Source organism: Hippocampus guttulatus, chromosome 6, assembly GCF_054856545.1.
Source record: "Hippocampus guttulatus isolate MCC_2025c chromosome 6, RoL_Hgut_1.0, whole genome shotgun sequence".
Taxonomy (NCBI): domain Eukaryota; kingdom Metazoa; phylum Chordata; class Actinopteri; order Syngnathiformes; family Syngnathidae; genus Hippocampus; species Hippocampus guttulatus.
The window spans coordinates 21,347,147-21,360,330 of record NC_141266.1 but is presented as its reverse complement, the minus strand read 5'-3'; the positions used below and the strand labels follow the sequence as shown (position 1 = coordinate 21,360,330).

General features: G+C 44.5%; 2 protein-coding genes and 1 long non-coding RNA gene across 7 annotated transcripts; 1 reads left to right on the top strand and 2 right to left on the bottom strand.

Annotated features, from left to right (window-relative positions):
* Positions 1–2,173: 2,173 nt before the first annotated feature.
* LOC147204136 (uncharacterized) lies at positions 2,174–5,575 on the bottom strand. 2 transcript variants are annotated; one of them, XM_086112703.1, is made up of 4 exons: positions 4,953–5,575; positions 3,903–4,118; positions 3,230–3,305; positions 2,174–2,708 (listed from the first exon to the last, which is right to left on the bottom strand). In XM_086112703.1, the coding sequence occupies exons 1-4, from the start codon at positions 5,284–5,286 to the stop codon at positions 2,303–2,305; spliced, it is 1,032 nt and encodes a 343-aa protein (XP_085968829.1). In that variant the 5' UTR covers positions 5,287–5,575; the 3' UTR covers positions 2,174–2,302. The 2 variants fall into 2 exon arrangements, with proteins under 2 accessions (XP_085968829.1, XP_085968830.1); XM_086112704.1 differs by lacking the exon at positions 4,953–5,575 and adding an exon at positions 4,208–4,698.
* LOC147204135 (uncharacterized) lies at positions 5,147–9,598 on the top strand. The gene is made up of 2 exons (XR_015101086.1): positions 5,147–5,287; positions 6,691–9,598. It is a non-coding gene; the product is annotated as an uncharacterized LOC147204135 (long non-coding RNA).
* il21r.1 (interleukin 21 receptor, tandem duplicate 1) lies at positions 5,870–12,870 on the bottom strand. Of its 4 annotated transcripts, none has more exons than XM_086112699.1 (9): positions 12,710–12,870; positions 12,414–12,498; positions 11,875–12,055; positions 10,735–10,910; positions 9,941–10,077; positions 9,585–9,777; positions 8,691–8,769; positions 7,670–7,763; positions 5,870–6,954 (listed from the first exon to the last, which is right to left on the bottom strand). In XM_086112699.1, exons 2-9 carry the CDS (start codon positions 12,466–12,468, stop codon positions 6,397–6,399), a joined length of 1,473 nt encoding a protein of 490 aa, XP_085968825.1. In that variant the 5' UTR covers positions 12,469–12,498; positions 12,710–12,870; the 3' UTR covers positions 5,870–6,396. The 4 variants fall into 4 exon arrangements, with proteins under 4 accessions (XP_085968825.1, XP_085968827.1, XP_085968824.1 ...); XM_086112701.1 differs by having other exon boundaries at positions 11,875–11,983; positions 12,710–12,868; XM_086112698.1 differs by lacking the exon at positions 12,710–12,870 and having other exon boundaries at positions 11,875–11,983; positions 12,414–12,516.
* Between the last annotated feature and the right edge of the window lie 314 nt (positions 12,871–13,184).

Below are 13,184 nucleotides of genomic sequence, written 5' to 3'. Positions count from 1 at the left end.
AAATCAAAAACATATTATTAAAACACTATAAGCATAAAAGTTTCGCCGTAAAAACGTGAGTTTCGTTGGAAAAACAATGAAAATTATGTCAATTTTACCGCACAGCCCGCCACCTAGCGCACCGAGGTGGCGCGCACGCCACTGGAAGTTGAAACATGCTCGATTTAGCGCCTTTCAGTCTTCCAAATGACTAAATAAACGCGGAGAAAAAAGTATTAGTGCTGCTTGCGAAGCATTTCGCCGCTCCACAGGCGAATAATGTGACACAGTTGAGCCCTTTAACTCGCCTAGCGCGCCAGTGGCTGCGCGCGCAGGTCGCCATCTGCTCCTTCGCCTTCTTCGTTCTTTCTTTCTTTGTTCGGCGCACGCTCGTCAAAAAGGCGTTCCATAAATCTCGTGGTGCAAAAGCGCCAGTAGCCAAACTCGTCAATCCTGCAACTGAAGTGTTCAAAGGTGGTTGAAGCTGTTTTGCCCCAAAACAAACGCCCCTCGGCCCCTCTTGTGCATGCAAATAAGATGCGCCGCCTTCACACAGGCGCAAATTACGGCGTCGTACCTGCTACAAAAAGATGCGGGGGGTCGGGGGGTCTCAGAACTCTCCTCGTATTTGCGTGTTCAGACCTGAGAGGTGAGATTCAGATCTAAAATAACGGCCCCTTGCATGCCACTTCCTCCTGCTGCGACTGCGCTCTGACAAAAAGAAGTGCGCCTGTTCCGTGGAGCAGCTGTCGAGCGGATCCAATTGCAAGTGTGCACCAAACTCGCCAATTGCAGGCAGTTGGGCAACATTAGCTCAGCTGTCTGCTGCGTGACTGCACGCCTCACATTTAACATCCTCTTAAATTAAGCCCAGGGTGAAGAAGTAAGTGTGCGGTGTACTTTTGCTTTAGTCTGGAAGACCCGCACACTGAAGTCTCGCGTTGCGGTGATGAGTAAACACAATTTGCGTCTGAACTAGCGGGTTTAAAACTGTGGATGAACCCTCCATTCATCCATCAATGCCTCAGTCGGTCCTATCCATCCATCCATTTGCCTGTCTGATTGATAAACTGACGTATACTATTTTATTTTCCCGCCAGAGAGGGAAAACTACGTCAGTTTAGCACATTTTGATGGGGGCGGGGGGTTACAAATTATTTTCTTGTGTCTGCATGCAGCGTTCGAGCAAATGTGATGCCCTTTGGTCTGCAAATAACACTTGAATAAATGAGTATATGTAAAAAGAAAACAAGTCGACATTTTTTTTAAATAGCTTGAAATGTGCACCTGGTCCAGAAGCTGTTCAAGAAACAACAAAATAATATAAAACATTTTCAATGAAAAGCTTTTTTATACGATAAAGACAAGTGCAGAAAATAGACAGATGGCTTTTTCAAATACTGCAGGTCAACATGATGGATGAGTGTTTTGCACACCTGCTTCTCAGTTGGGAGGATCTGAGTACGGAATTCCATTTGACTATACACGTCGTTTATCACCGGCATCTTAACCTTCATTTTTTTTTTTTTTTAAGCTATAAGGGTTCCGGATTGTGAAAAATGCCATCAAAACAAAGATGTCGAGCTCCTGATGCAGTTACAGATAATGGATGATGGGCGCACTGCAATGCCTCCATTTGAAAAGGGAAGCAGACTCAGAAGAACATTGAAATGTCTTCAGTGTATCCGTAGTCGATGATCTCAGGCTGTGCTGGGAATGACCATCCAGGAGGTTATCTCGGCTGATGCATGAAAGGAAACGGAGGAAAAAGACAATCATTGGAAAGGTTTTTATTCAAAATGACCGAAGATGTCAGTGAGAAAACTGGTGAAAAAGGGGAAAGAATAGTAAGCTAAATTTAATGATGTTCACTCCAAAAACATATTTTAAACCGTTTCTTTAATTTTGGGAGTTATGAGTTGTCTTTGTGTTAATACTGCCCACTGGTGGCCAAGTTGCACACAACAGAGGGAGTTGAAATGAATTAATCATAATGCGCAATTTGTTTATCTTCTCCTTCTGGTGAATCGTGTTAATAGTTTGTTTTATAAAGTATAATTTAATAGAGTGTTATTCTCTTATTTAAAACAAAGTACACATGTTCTGTTTTTGGGAACAAATAAATGGGATTTTTCATTCATTTCAATGGCAGAAGCTGATTTGATAGAGTGAATATTTCATGGATTGACAGGTATTTCTGATTGGAACAACATCTTTAATTAATAAATGAATAAATAATTAATCCCCCCCAGCGGTTGTGGACGGGTGGCATGGAAGGAGAATGAGTGAACGATTCCCAAGACAGCCGTAGTGTTGTTCATCATCAACTACACAAAATTCCCTCAAGTGCCCCTCTGTCGCCCCCCGGCGGCTCAGCGTGGCGGTACTCCGGGGGTCCGTTCTGGTGGTGCTGTTGTGCCATTTTCCTGGCGTAGTACCTCCTGGAGGAGGCTCGCCACGCCTCCCTCTGCTGCGCCTGCGAGTCGTGAGGCAATGCGGAAATGGGCGCCCGCTTCCTGTTACCAGTGGCCAAAGGGCCGCAGGGCGAGGCGGCGTATTGGGAGCTGGGCGGCACATGGTGGAATTGGGCGGGGCGTGACGGGGGGCCGGCCTGCTGGCGAGCCACCTTGCGGGCGTAGTAGCGTCGGGAGGCGGCTCGCCAGGCGGCACGCTTCTGCTGCTGGGCCTCCTCGGGCAGCTCCGCCGTGGGGACTCGCTTCTTCTTGTTCCTGAGGACGATGAACGACACGAGTGATCGATTAGTAATGTCTGTCGCCGCTGTTTCTTCTTGACTTTGCACGGGTCAGTCTGATTTGTTTTGCCAATTTGTGAATGACTTTAGTGTTTCGAAAAGTTACCCATGTTGACAAATGAGGCATGTCTCAAGTCTCTTTGACAAAAGATGGTGCAAAGTCGGCACATTTGAGTCACCGGTGTACATCTGGAATTTACTTCTTTTCTCTCATTAAAAACTAGCTACATTTTTAATTTCTCTTCATTGAAGATGTTCCTACTATGGCTCAAATATTTGGTGTTAAAATACACGATGTTTGCTTCTCAACTGTTTTATGAGTCAATTTGATGGTGAATCTCTACTGGGAGTGACATGCTTCTGTTTCCACTTTGATGCTACCTCTGATTTCGTGTTGGCGACGTTTATGGAAATCACTGACACAGGCCGTGAAAGCACCATATTGTACAGGCAGGGTTTTTTTTTTTTTTTAACACTGTAATGATTGTAGATTTTAACCTCTGTTGCTCCGCCTCTGCCACATGCCCCAGTCCGTCTGCTTCGTCGCAGGTCATGACTTCTCTGAGCTCCAATTCTTAAAACACACACACACACAAAAGAAGGAAATCAGCCTAAGTAGCTCAAATAGCTGAATAAAATCAATCATCTATATTGCACAAAAATCAAAAATCTCAAAATTGTGATTAAGGAGAAAGGAATGATGAATGAACGATGTGCTCATTCACAGACTCCCTTGTCGCGAAACACTCCTGACTTTTAGTTGACTATATTCAGTGACATCCAGAATTTTTGGAGTTCGCATAATTCAAGCTAACACTGTTTGTGAGTCTCATGTGAATGTAGATTTTTTTGAAAGGAAAAAAATGGAATAAAATACATTCTGTTGTGGTGTTTACATTTTTTTGTTATTCATTTGTTGTTTCAACTCTTATTATCTGAGTAATGTCTGCTCCATGGACAGCACTTTGAATGCAGGATTGGTTGTTTTAAGTGCTGTGAAAAGTTGAGTTCAGTTAAATTCTTTGCTGCCATCATGTGGCATCGATTGCAATTACAAACCCCATTTCGAGGGGGCCGTCAATATTTCATGGTCAGGCTCAGACCCGATCCTTCGTGTGTAGCAGTGGGTGCACTTTAATCCACAAAATAACAATCACAAGGCGGGGGTTACCTGAGTCCCAACAAGAACTGGCGGTTTGCTCCGGCTGCTCCCGCAACCTCTCTTCGCTCAGCTCCCATTTGACGAGGATGGCATCCACGTTGCACGGCTCCTCTTTGACGGTGATGCTGCCCGCCTCGAAAGTGCTAGCTGGATCCGCTTGTCTGTGGGGGGGTGAGGGGAGTGCCAAGGAGGGGATGTTGGATGGAGGTATGTCAAAGAGACCCGCTGTGGATAAAAAATACAGCAGACGTAAGTCACAAATGTCAAATTCATAGGAGAGTCTCAAGTCAAGTTATAGAATCTCAGTCACACACATCCACCTCGCAGTGCAGAGGACGTGGGTTCGAATCCGGCCTCCGGCTTTACGATGTGGAGTTTGTATATTCTCCCTGTGCCTGTGTGGGTTTTCTCTGGGTACTCTGGTTTCCTCTCACATTCCCAAAACATGCATAGCAGGTTAATTGATCATTCTAAATTGTCCATATGTGTGATTGTCAGTGTGAATGGTTGTTTGTGTAAGTGTGCCGTGCGATAGCAGGCAACCAGTTCAGTGTGTACCCCACCTACTGCCCAATTACAGCTCAGATATGTCCCAGCATGCCCGTGAACCTCATGAGGGTAAGCGTTTCAGATAATTGATGGATGGATAATTATTATCAAACAACATAAGGGTTTTCAGTGCAAAATGCTCTGAAAATGCTCCAAATGTTGAGCCCATTCAAGGCACTTGCTCCACATCTCCAACATTCGCTGTGCTCTCTTCTATTGATATGCCTACAATTTATTAGTCCGCTGAATGACTGGGCGGTCGCTGCAAGATGCACTCCCTTGTTATTTAGGGGGGGAAAAAAACCTTATCCACGCATACAACCACTTTTGGTTGGCTTGGTGGTTGACTCACTATTGGTTACGCGGCAGGCAGATCATATACATTTTAAGGCTCATATTACATCAATTTTAATTGAGCGCAAATTTTAATTGCTGTGCAGCCCTACTACATGGTGATATGCACGAACAGACATACATTTAGATAGATGTACATACTGTCAATTTACGTACAGGAGAAACTGAGTTCACACTGTTGCTGCTGCTGACCGGCGTCATTGCCGCCGCCGCCGTCGTCCCTGTGTTTCCCGGAGTCCGGGGACCGGTCGGGGGTACCCCAGTCGAGCGCCCTGCACGAAGCACATCCCCGCCGGCGCAACGCTTGCACCTCCCGCTGCAGCCTCGCAATCTCTTTGTCCCTGTCGGCCACCATCCGCTGGTACTCGCGACTATGGCTGCTGTTGACGCCGTACAGCACATTGACCACCGAGTCGATCGCCAGTCGGATGGCGTTCTCCACCACCAGAGCCTCCTCCGGTCGCAGGCTGGCGTCCTGGGACAAATTCATCGTGAGTTTTGTTTTGTGTTTGGGGGGGGCGGGGTTTGTTTTGGGACAGGCGCTAGAAGCTAACGGCTACTAAGACGAGGATGCTAACTTGCGGACAGAACGGACGCCCGCGCTGAAAGTCACATTTAACTCGCGAAATCGACGGTTGCCATCAACGGAAGAATATCAAGGCTTGACAAGTCAAGAAAAGAAACGTGCACTTGTTTTAAAACGCGACCATTTCGTCCACATTCGCTTGCCTCCTGCCACTTGCTGTTGTCTTGTTGACACTTGATCGACTGTCGGTTGCACAGCGCCAACCAGTGGCCCGGATGAGTGGTGACAGCAGGAGAGTAACGTCAACAACGGTGACGATGGCTGGGATTATTTCAGGGAAAACATAAAAATAATACAAAGCAATGATGTATCGTGGTCGTTTATGGTAAACAAATAAAAAAGACATTTCAAATAATGAGTTTTTATTTATTTAATAAAGGGACGACAACTATATATATATATGACATTGTTATGGTTTTAATAAAGGCACAAAATTCATTAATAGATCAAAATATCGTGAATTTTTCATTAAAAGGACAAAATAAAACACATGAAACAAAATTTTTATTGTAAGGAAAAAAAACCCAAAACAGACAAGGCCATGAGCGCAGATTCTCTTTCTCGATGCCAACCAGATCAAAAGTGCAAAATAAGAGCAAATGCAAACAATATACACAAGGCACGGTGGGATTTTGATAAAAGAGAGGGAAAAAAACGATTTATGGGAAAAAAAACAAGCAGGGTAATCTGATCATAGACCAAGAAACATAATGATGTTTGGATTGAAGATGGGCGGGGGGAATAAAGATATTTAAAAAATGACGTGTCATTGGCCCTTTTATTGAATGGACAATACAAAATAAATCTGGATAATCAATGAGATCAGGCCTATTGTTTGGATGGAAAAGGAAAAAGTAGATCCAAAAAGGGTATTCTGATTTCAATCAAAATACAATAGAAAAGTAATGCCTAAAATGCAATCAGTGAGATGAGGTTCTTTTCAACCATGAATGACATACTGTGTATTCTGCTGTACATAAAAAAAAATTAAAACAAGTAAAACTAGTGGACTGTTCAATGTAGAACGTCTCTCAAGTCTTCGCCGGCATCACCACAAATCATCCACTGTTTGACATAGTTGGAACGTGAGCTTTGCGGATCGGGTAGGAAAACCCCGGCGGGCTCTCCCGAACTGGAGTGGGATGGGCTGGTGCACTCCCCGAAACCGCTATCCACCGTGTCCAAGTCCACCCGGGGGTATCCGTCGTCCGACTGTCGGCTGGAGGCCAGCGAGGCTCTCTCCGCTTCTTCAGGCCAATCGTTGAATAGCCGCTCTTCATCTTGCCTGTCCACTTCTTGCTCCTCTAGATCAGAGTCCAGCAGCTCTCTGAAGTTTGGACCAGACACTTGCTGCTCGTCCTCTTCGCTCACAATCACCGTGTGAATGGACACGTGTCCCAAATGTGCCAGCGGGGCGGGGACTAGGAGGATGCACCCCGCAGGTCGTACTACGTCTCCCCCTTCTGAGCTAGGTATGTGGCAGTGGAGCTGTTTCATGGTGGCGGTCGCCATTTCCACGTGCGAGGTGTTCCCCAACAAGTCGTGCTCGCTGAACACCGGCCTCACCCACTCCTGAGATGGATATCAGCAGAATGCAAAGGGGACATTTCATGTATTAAGCCTCGAACGATACCACATCAAAGCTGAAAGCCACATCGTCAAAGAAAGAGATGTTGAATGTATTTTCTATGCAATTCCATGTATCTCCACTAGTCTAAACATGGTTTGTGATTCATATTACAGTATTGGGTTCATGGAATTAGAATGAAGCAGATAGTCCATCTGTTTTCGTCCATCTCGGGGGGGGCTGAATTTTTTTTTCTATCCAGCACCGCTCTGTGCTGTCACTGAAATTGAGGTCAAAGTGCCTTTGGGCTTGTATTGCAAACGTCTTTGATACGGCCTCCATATTAGATTGTCCAGGTGAGCCTGATATGGTCACAGATAGACAAAGCCTTTTCAACTTGAATATTGCTTTTGACTTAAGCAAAACCACACATCATAAATCATTTTAGTACATTTTGGGGGTAAACATTAAAGTGACAACATTTGCATCAACCCCTCTTGGTAATTTTTCCAGGGAGCTGGAACATAAACATCGACACACAACCACTTGTCATTACCCAAAAATATTGTAGGCCGCTTACATATTTTAAAAAAAAATGACACCACTTTGGTGGGCCCCGCTGTGTGACTGTGAGGGAAATTCCCAAGCAGTCAGCAAGTGTAACAAGACCCCCGTGGTGTAACTCCGCCTGCTGGCCACCAGTGTCAACTACACCTTCACCTTGAAGTTGCCTCCGTGGTCGAGATAGAGCGGCTTGAAGAAGTCCTGTGGCCTGGACACGTACATGCTCAGTTGAAATCTTTTCAGTAAGTACCTAGGAAGAATCAAAAACACGCGTCAATGTCTAGCAAGGACGTGCACCTAATGCATTGACTAATGTATGCAATAACTCGAGGAGGACTTGGCAAACTTGTGATCAAGTGGCACATTTGATCTAGCTGTAAATGACACGCTTCTGCTTGGTCCATCCCATTTGTTTTGCTTCGCTTGATTCTTGGAGTTTCATGGCAAAATGAAACCCGGCAAATAAGTATACATTAGCATTTGGCTCGTCTCGTCCCGGCGTCCTCGTCATCAGTTTCATGCCTTCTGGGCGTAAAAAGTTGGTGCTGTAAAAACTGTTGAATACCGTCAAAGGGAACGATAAAATAAGTGCCATTGTTTGCATCATTCCTGGGGTCCTTTAACCAATTATTTACAAAGTTAAATGGAAATTAAAAATGTACGTCAAATAGGTAAACTCGTTGAATAGAATAAATCCTTATTTTTCAAATTTGAATGACTTATAGTTAACTTAAATATCATGAATGAAACAATTATTCCATCAAATGAATAAAAAGTTTGTTTTTATTTCTGCTTGTTTGAGTTGTGGTTGTATTCTCAAGTGCTATATAAATAACTTGGAATTGGGTGTTGCATTTGCAGCAGGGCGACGCGTGACTTCCTGTCAAGTTCAGCCTGCTCATTGTCTGAGTGCCGAGTTCGTGCGCGCGCGTGTGGTTTCTCGCAATGCAGAAGGTGCTGCCAGGAAAGGGTGAAGGCCAAGCAGTGAGAACAAATATCATCATCATCATCCGCCGAGTACGGGAAGTGAGTTGGCGGCGGCGGCAGCGGCGACTATGATTCATGCTTTGTCCAAATTGGCTTTCACTTTGTTGTCTTGTTTTTGGACTGTGTCTGAAATCAAGTCAATTGGAGAGACTCAAAAAAAAAAAATCCCTTAGTTTGTTTTGTTACTCACGGCTTTCGAGAGCAAGCCAGCAGTAGCCCTGCAATGAGGATGATGATGGCCAGGAGGATGTACAGCCAGAATCCTTTCACTAAGGCACAGGAGAAAAGCATCAGTCATGTCTGATGTTGGAAACAAACTGCTTTTATTAACTTATTCACTCCCAAAGACGTTTTTAAACGTCTTTTCAGACTTGGTCCAGAATTGGCTGGTACTGAATGAGTTAAGCAAACTTGTTGTACATCGGGACAAGCTGAAAGTCAAAGCAGCAACAATTGTACTGTTGTACGTGTAGGGGCACTTGAAGGGGCGTGGCCAAATTGGCCCAACTTGGCCATAAGCGCGTGAGCATCTGGGCATTGCTTGTGGTCTACAGCAGCTCCTTGCATGCGTTCTTATTTTCTCTTTGTGCGTTTAACTCCTTGTCCCGAAGCGACCGGGCTCTCTTTGCCCACACGTGAAAGCATTCCGATACCCGAGTTCAGTGATTCTCCGTGTGGCACTCAGGCTCCCTCTAGACAACAGAATCACTCAATTCAATATTCAAATTGCGCATCATGTTACAGTGCCTTCAACATTTCTCGTCTTGATTCCAGTATTAAAAATAACAGGAAAAAAAAAAAGACAGGGAGGGTTGAGAGGAACACAATCGGACACTCTTCACCGGCTGCTAATTGTCAGAAGTTAATCATGACTCTTTTCTATGAATTCTGCCTCTCAATACCCATTTCCTTATTTTCCTTTCGCCACGCTGCAAATCGCAACGGAATGATTAGCAGAAAGTCAGCCAGACACATTGCTTCATGTTGGAATGGAATCACTATTCTGTATGAGATATAAATGACATCGCACAACGTAAATGATGATCTGCCTGTTTGCCAATGAATAAAATGGCGACCTGCTTACCCGCAACGTCTGCAGATGTTGTCGCCGCGTTTGTCCAGCTGACTTTGGGACTCCACTCGCTCCACGGGCCCTGAGACGGGTTACTGGGGCACAACTTGGCCCGGACAACCGCGCTACACTTGGCACGGGGCGGTAGCTCCTTGTGCCCCACCACGAGGAACCTCTCGTCCACTGAGAAGGAACGCGCTGGATCCTGAGCAAAGGAAAAAGTGAAAACATCAAAAATGAGATCGTTCACTGTTCACTCATATTGTTTTCTAGAAACAAGGGTCGGGCAATTGATGGCCCGCGAGCCGCGACCGTACTCTGAGTGGCACCAGTTTAAAAAAATCAATCAAAAAAACAAATCGTTTTACCTGCAAGAGACCTCGGCTGGTTCGGATGCGAAGGCTGTATGTCAGACAATCGTTGTTGTCATTGTCGAGGTCCCAGGTGATGTTGTAGAATCCGTCTGCGCTGATCACTCGCATGTTGAAAGGCGGAGAAGGTTTCACTGCGATTGATGGAAATGAAGCAGCATGTGAATAGGCTGCAGGACAAATTCACCAAGTTTTTTTTTTTTTTTTTTTTGGTAGGCTCGATATGAAGCAGATTGCCACAATGTTATATATTTGTGATGATTTAGATAAAAATACATTGAAATTGTGGTTAAATTATTTTAAAAATTACAATTTTATACTTTAATTTTTATTCCAAAACTTTTTTTTCATGACAATGTCATGAAAAAAGACAAATTAATTTATTGTTATCTGAAAAAACAAAACATATTTAAGAAGAACAAATGTCCATATTTTGCGAAAAACGAAACCAATAATTAAAAAAAAAAGTTTCCATGGTTGTATTATTTTTTTTTAATTTCTACGTCCTTGGTGCGTCAAAAGTTATTCTATCAAAACCCATTCAATCCTGATCAGATCTAGATGACACATTTGGCACAAATCGCATCAAAAAAATTTGATTTTTGCAGTTCTCAAGGCACATTTTACCAGGTGAGGTAATCATTTGTTGCATTCATGTTGGGGGACAAAAAAAAAAGGATGCAGATGCAACTCTCAACATGCTTCGCTTCTGCTTTCGCGGAGGTCTGTTTTTTTTTTTTTTTTTTTTGCTTTCAACCTCAAGTGATGGTGTGGCGTGCACTTTATCTTACCCACGTCATATAACGCCCAGCTGGACACCTCGCTTTCCGGGGCGCCCGGCCGGCCGACTGTTGCCGTGCAATTGGTCCCGATGGCGGCGATGCTGGAGAGTTCCGGCGGGTACATGACACACCAGGACTGAGGCGGCGACACCTGGCAACTGTCGGCCACGTGGAGCTCGCCGTCGCTACAAAAGCACACGAAGGAGAAACTCACCGACAGTGACGGGTCATGCACAGTCAATACTTTACTTGATAAGATAAGAAAACCTTTATTAGTCTCGCAGTGGAGAAATTCCCAATTCACAGCAGCAAAGTTATGAAACGAAGAAGTAGAGCAACAAAATATAGGAGCTGCTGGAAAGGCAGCCACTCTCGCGGCGCCATTTTGAAGTCAAAATAACAAAAATAACACAACACATAGGACACAGACATACTGTAAGATGACAAAAATAATCAAATATTGCAGTCTAATAAAACATCAACACCAGAGATGTTGAGTCTTAACTGTATAGATGTGTGCAGATCGCTACAGATTGCACACATGTCACACATGACAGTTGGCTGGTGAACTCATGCACTCCCAAAGACGTTCTTCAACGTCTTTTCAGACTTGGTCCAGAATTGGCTGGTACTGAATGAGTTTTAAACAGTTTTGCGCTGACCAACCAATTTGAAGATGCTAAAATCCCAACGTCATGACGGCTAATTTTGAATGTGACTGTTTCAAAGGAAAGAAACAATCTCGTTGTTAATCTTTCATCTGCCAGCATGAGTGATTGTGGGCGGATTAAATTCACATGGCAACACATGGAGGCCGAAATCTGACTGGATGTAAAAAAAAAAATCCAAATCAAGTGGTCCCTTCAGATACAAGCGACCCAATGTGGGAGTTTTTGAAGAAAGGCCCAGAATTTCTCGTTTTTTACACTTAATCCCCACATAGGAGCACAGACTCAAATATGTAAAACTGGTGGTCAAGACTGTGAAGAGATGGACTGATGAAGCAAAACTGCACCGACAGTCCACCATCATCCCAGCCCCCGAGAACCCAGCAACATCGAAAACTGAGCTGTCGCTCTGCCGTCTGTGCTCATAAAGTCCTTCGAACGCCTTGTGCTGAACCATATAAACGACATCACATCGAAATACCTGCAGTTGACATCGAGGCGTAGCGGCCGGGCGGGGACGGAAGCGCACGAGCAGTTGAGGAGAACGTTGTAGTCGGTGGAGCAGGTGACGCCGCAGGCGGAGGTGCTGACTGCGGCCAGAGAGCAACGTTTGAGACCGATTGAGACCGGGGCTGGACAAAGTTTTGCCTGCGGCACACAGACTGTACGATCCACTTACAGATGAGCCAGACCCAAAAACAAACAAACAAACAAAAACATTCCTCTGGGTTTTTTTTGGGCTGTCAAAATGATTATTTGAAAAAATTGTTTCATTGCCAACTAGCTTGCATCTCGCCTAAAAGTTCCTGGACTTTCTTAGGTTGCAGTCCCAACAGACCGACCGCATTCAGTCTGTTTTTACTGTAATTCACAAAATCAGCAATGTTAGATTTCCGATGGCGGAAAATTGACAGGTTGACTTGGGGCCCCCTTTCGACAACGGCATTCATACAGAACACGAATGTAAAAAAAAAAAAAAGTGAACGAATGGCAGCTTTTACAGGCACAAAAATAACATACCGCCTTGAATAACCATTGCGAGGCTCCACAGCATCAGTGAAAGGACAGCAGCCATGAAGGTGCTCGGGAAAGCATGAAACAGCCACTGTAACGAAATGTAGCAACAAAGGTTGGCGTGCCACACAAACACACATTTTAAAAGCCAAGTCATCACAATACACACTCTTCAAAATGACAAACGTCTTTTAAGAACAGCAAAACATCCATTTATCAGTCAACTATTTTTACTTTCAGGAACAGTCCTGAAAATTCTTTAAAGCCATTTGTAAAACTTTTTCACAGACAGAAAAGCTTACCTTTCTAATTTCGGACGCTGAAGAGATCAAAAAGTTGATGACGTGCGAATGAATAAGCCTAAATTGGTCACCGGGGTGGCGTCGGCCGCCGTGATGTCAAATGTGGTGACATCGCCTTTTCGCAGCGCGGCTTCCTCGCCTCGCCACACCACAGACGCTGCAGACGAGAGTTAGCGCATCCCTTTTTCTTTTGTTTGCTTTTGTTGTTTCTGCTTCACAAAGCCTGCAGAAGTCAACGAGCGTTTCATAAAAAGCACCTCACAGCAGACAGACATTCACAGTTGTGATACTCCGGCATATCATTTTCACACGGCATGTAAATTTTGCCCTTTGACTCAAAACAAAACCAATGTAGTTTCGGTATTGAAATGTTCCAAATGATAACAGGCATACAAAAAAGACCCTTATGGCGAACGCGCGTGCCTACAACAGGCACCTAAATGGGGGTTTTCAGCGCCTTAATGTGTGTAAAACC

Bases quoted from the DNA above. Each gene is read 5' to 3' on its own strand.
- LOC147204136 (XM_086112703.1), bottom strand. From the start codon at position 5,286: ATGAATTTGTCCCAGGACGCCAGCCTGCGACCGGAGGAGGCTCTGGTG. The intron at 4,119-4,952 runs GTACGTAAATTG...TTTTATCCACAG, and splicing joins GTGTGAACTCAGTTTCTCCT to CGGGTCTCTTTGACATACCT. The intron at 2,709-3,229 runs GTTAAAATCTAC...CATCGTCCTCAG, and splicing joins GCAGAGGCGGAGCAACAGAG to GAACAAGAAGAAGCGAGTCC.
- il21r.1 (XM_086112699.1), bottom strand. From the start codon at position 12,468: ATGGCTGCTGTCCTTTCACTGATGCTGTGGAGCCTCGCAATGGTTATT. The intron at 12,056-12,413 runs GTATGTTATTTT...TGGATCGTACAG, and splicing joins CGCAATGGTTATTCAAGGCG to TCTGTGTGCCGCAGGCAAAA. The intron at 9,778-9,940 runs GTAAAACGATTT...TCCTTTGCTCAG, and splicing joins CCAGCCGAGGTCTCTTGCAG to GATCCAGCGCGTTCCTTCTC.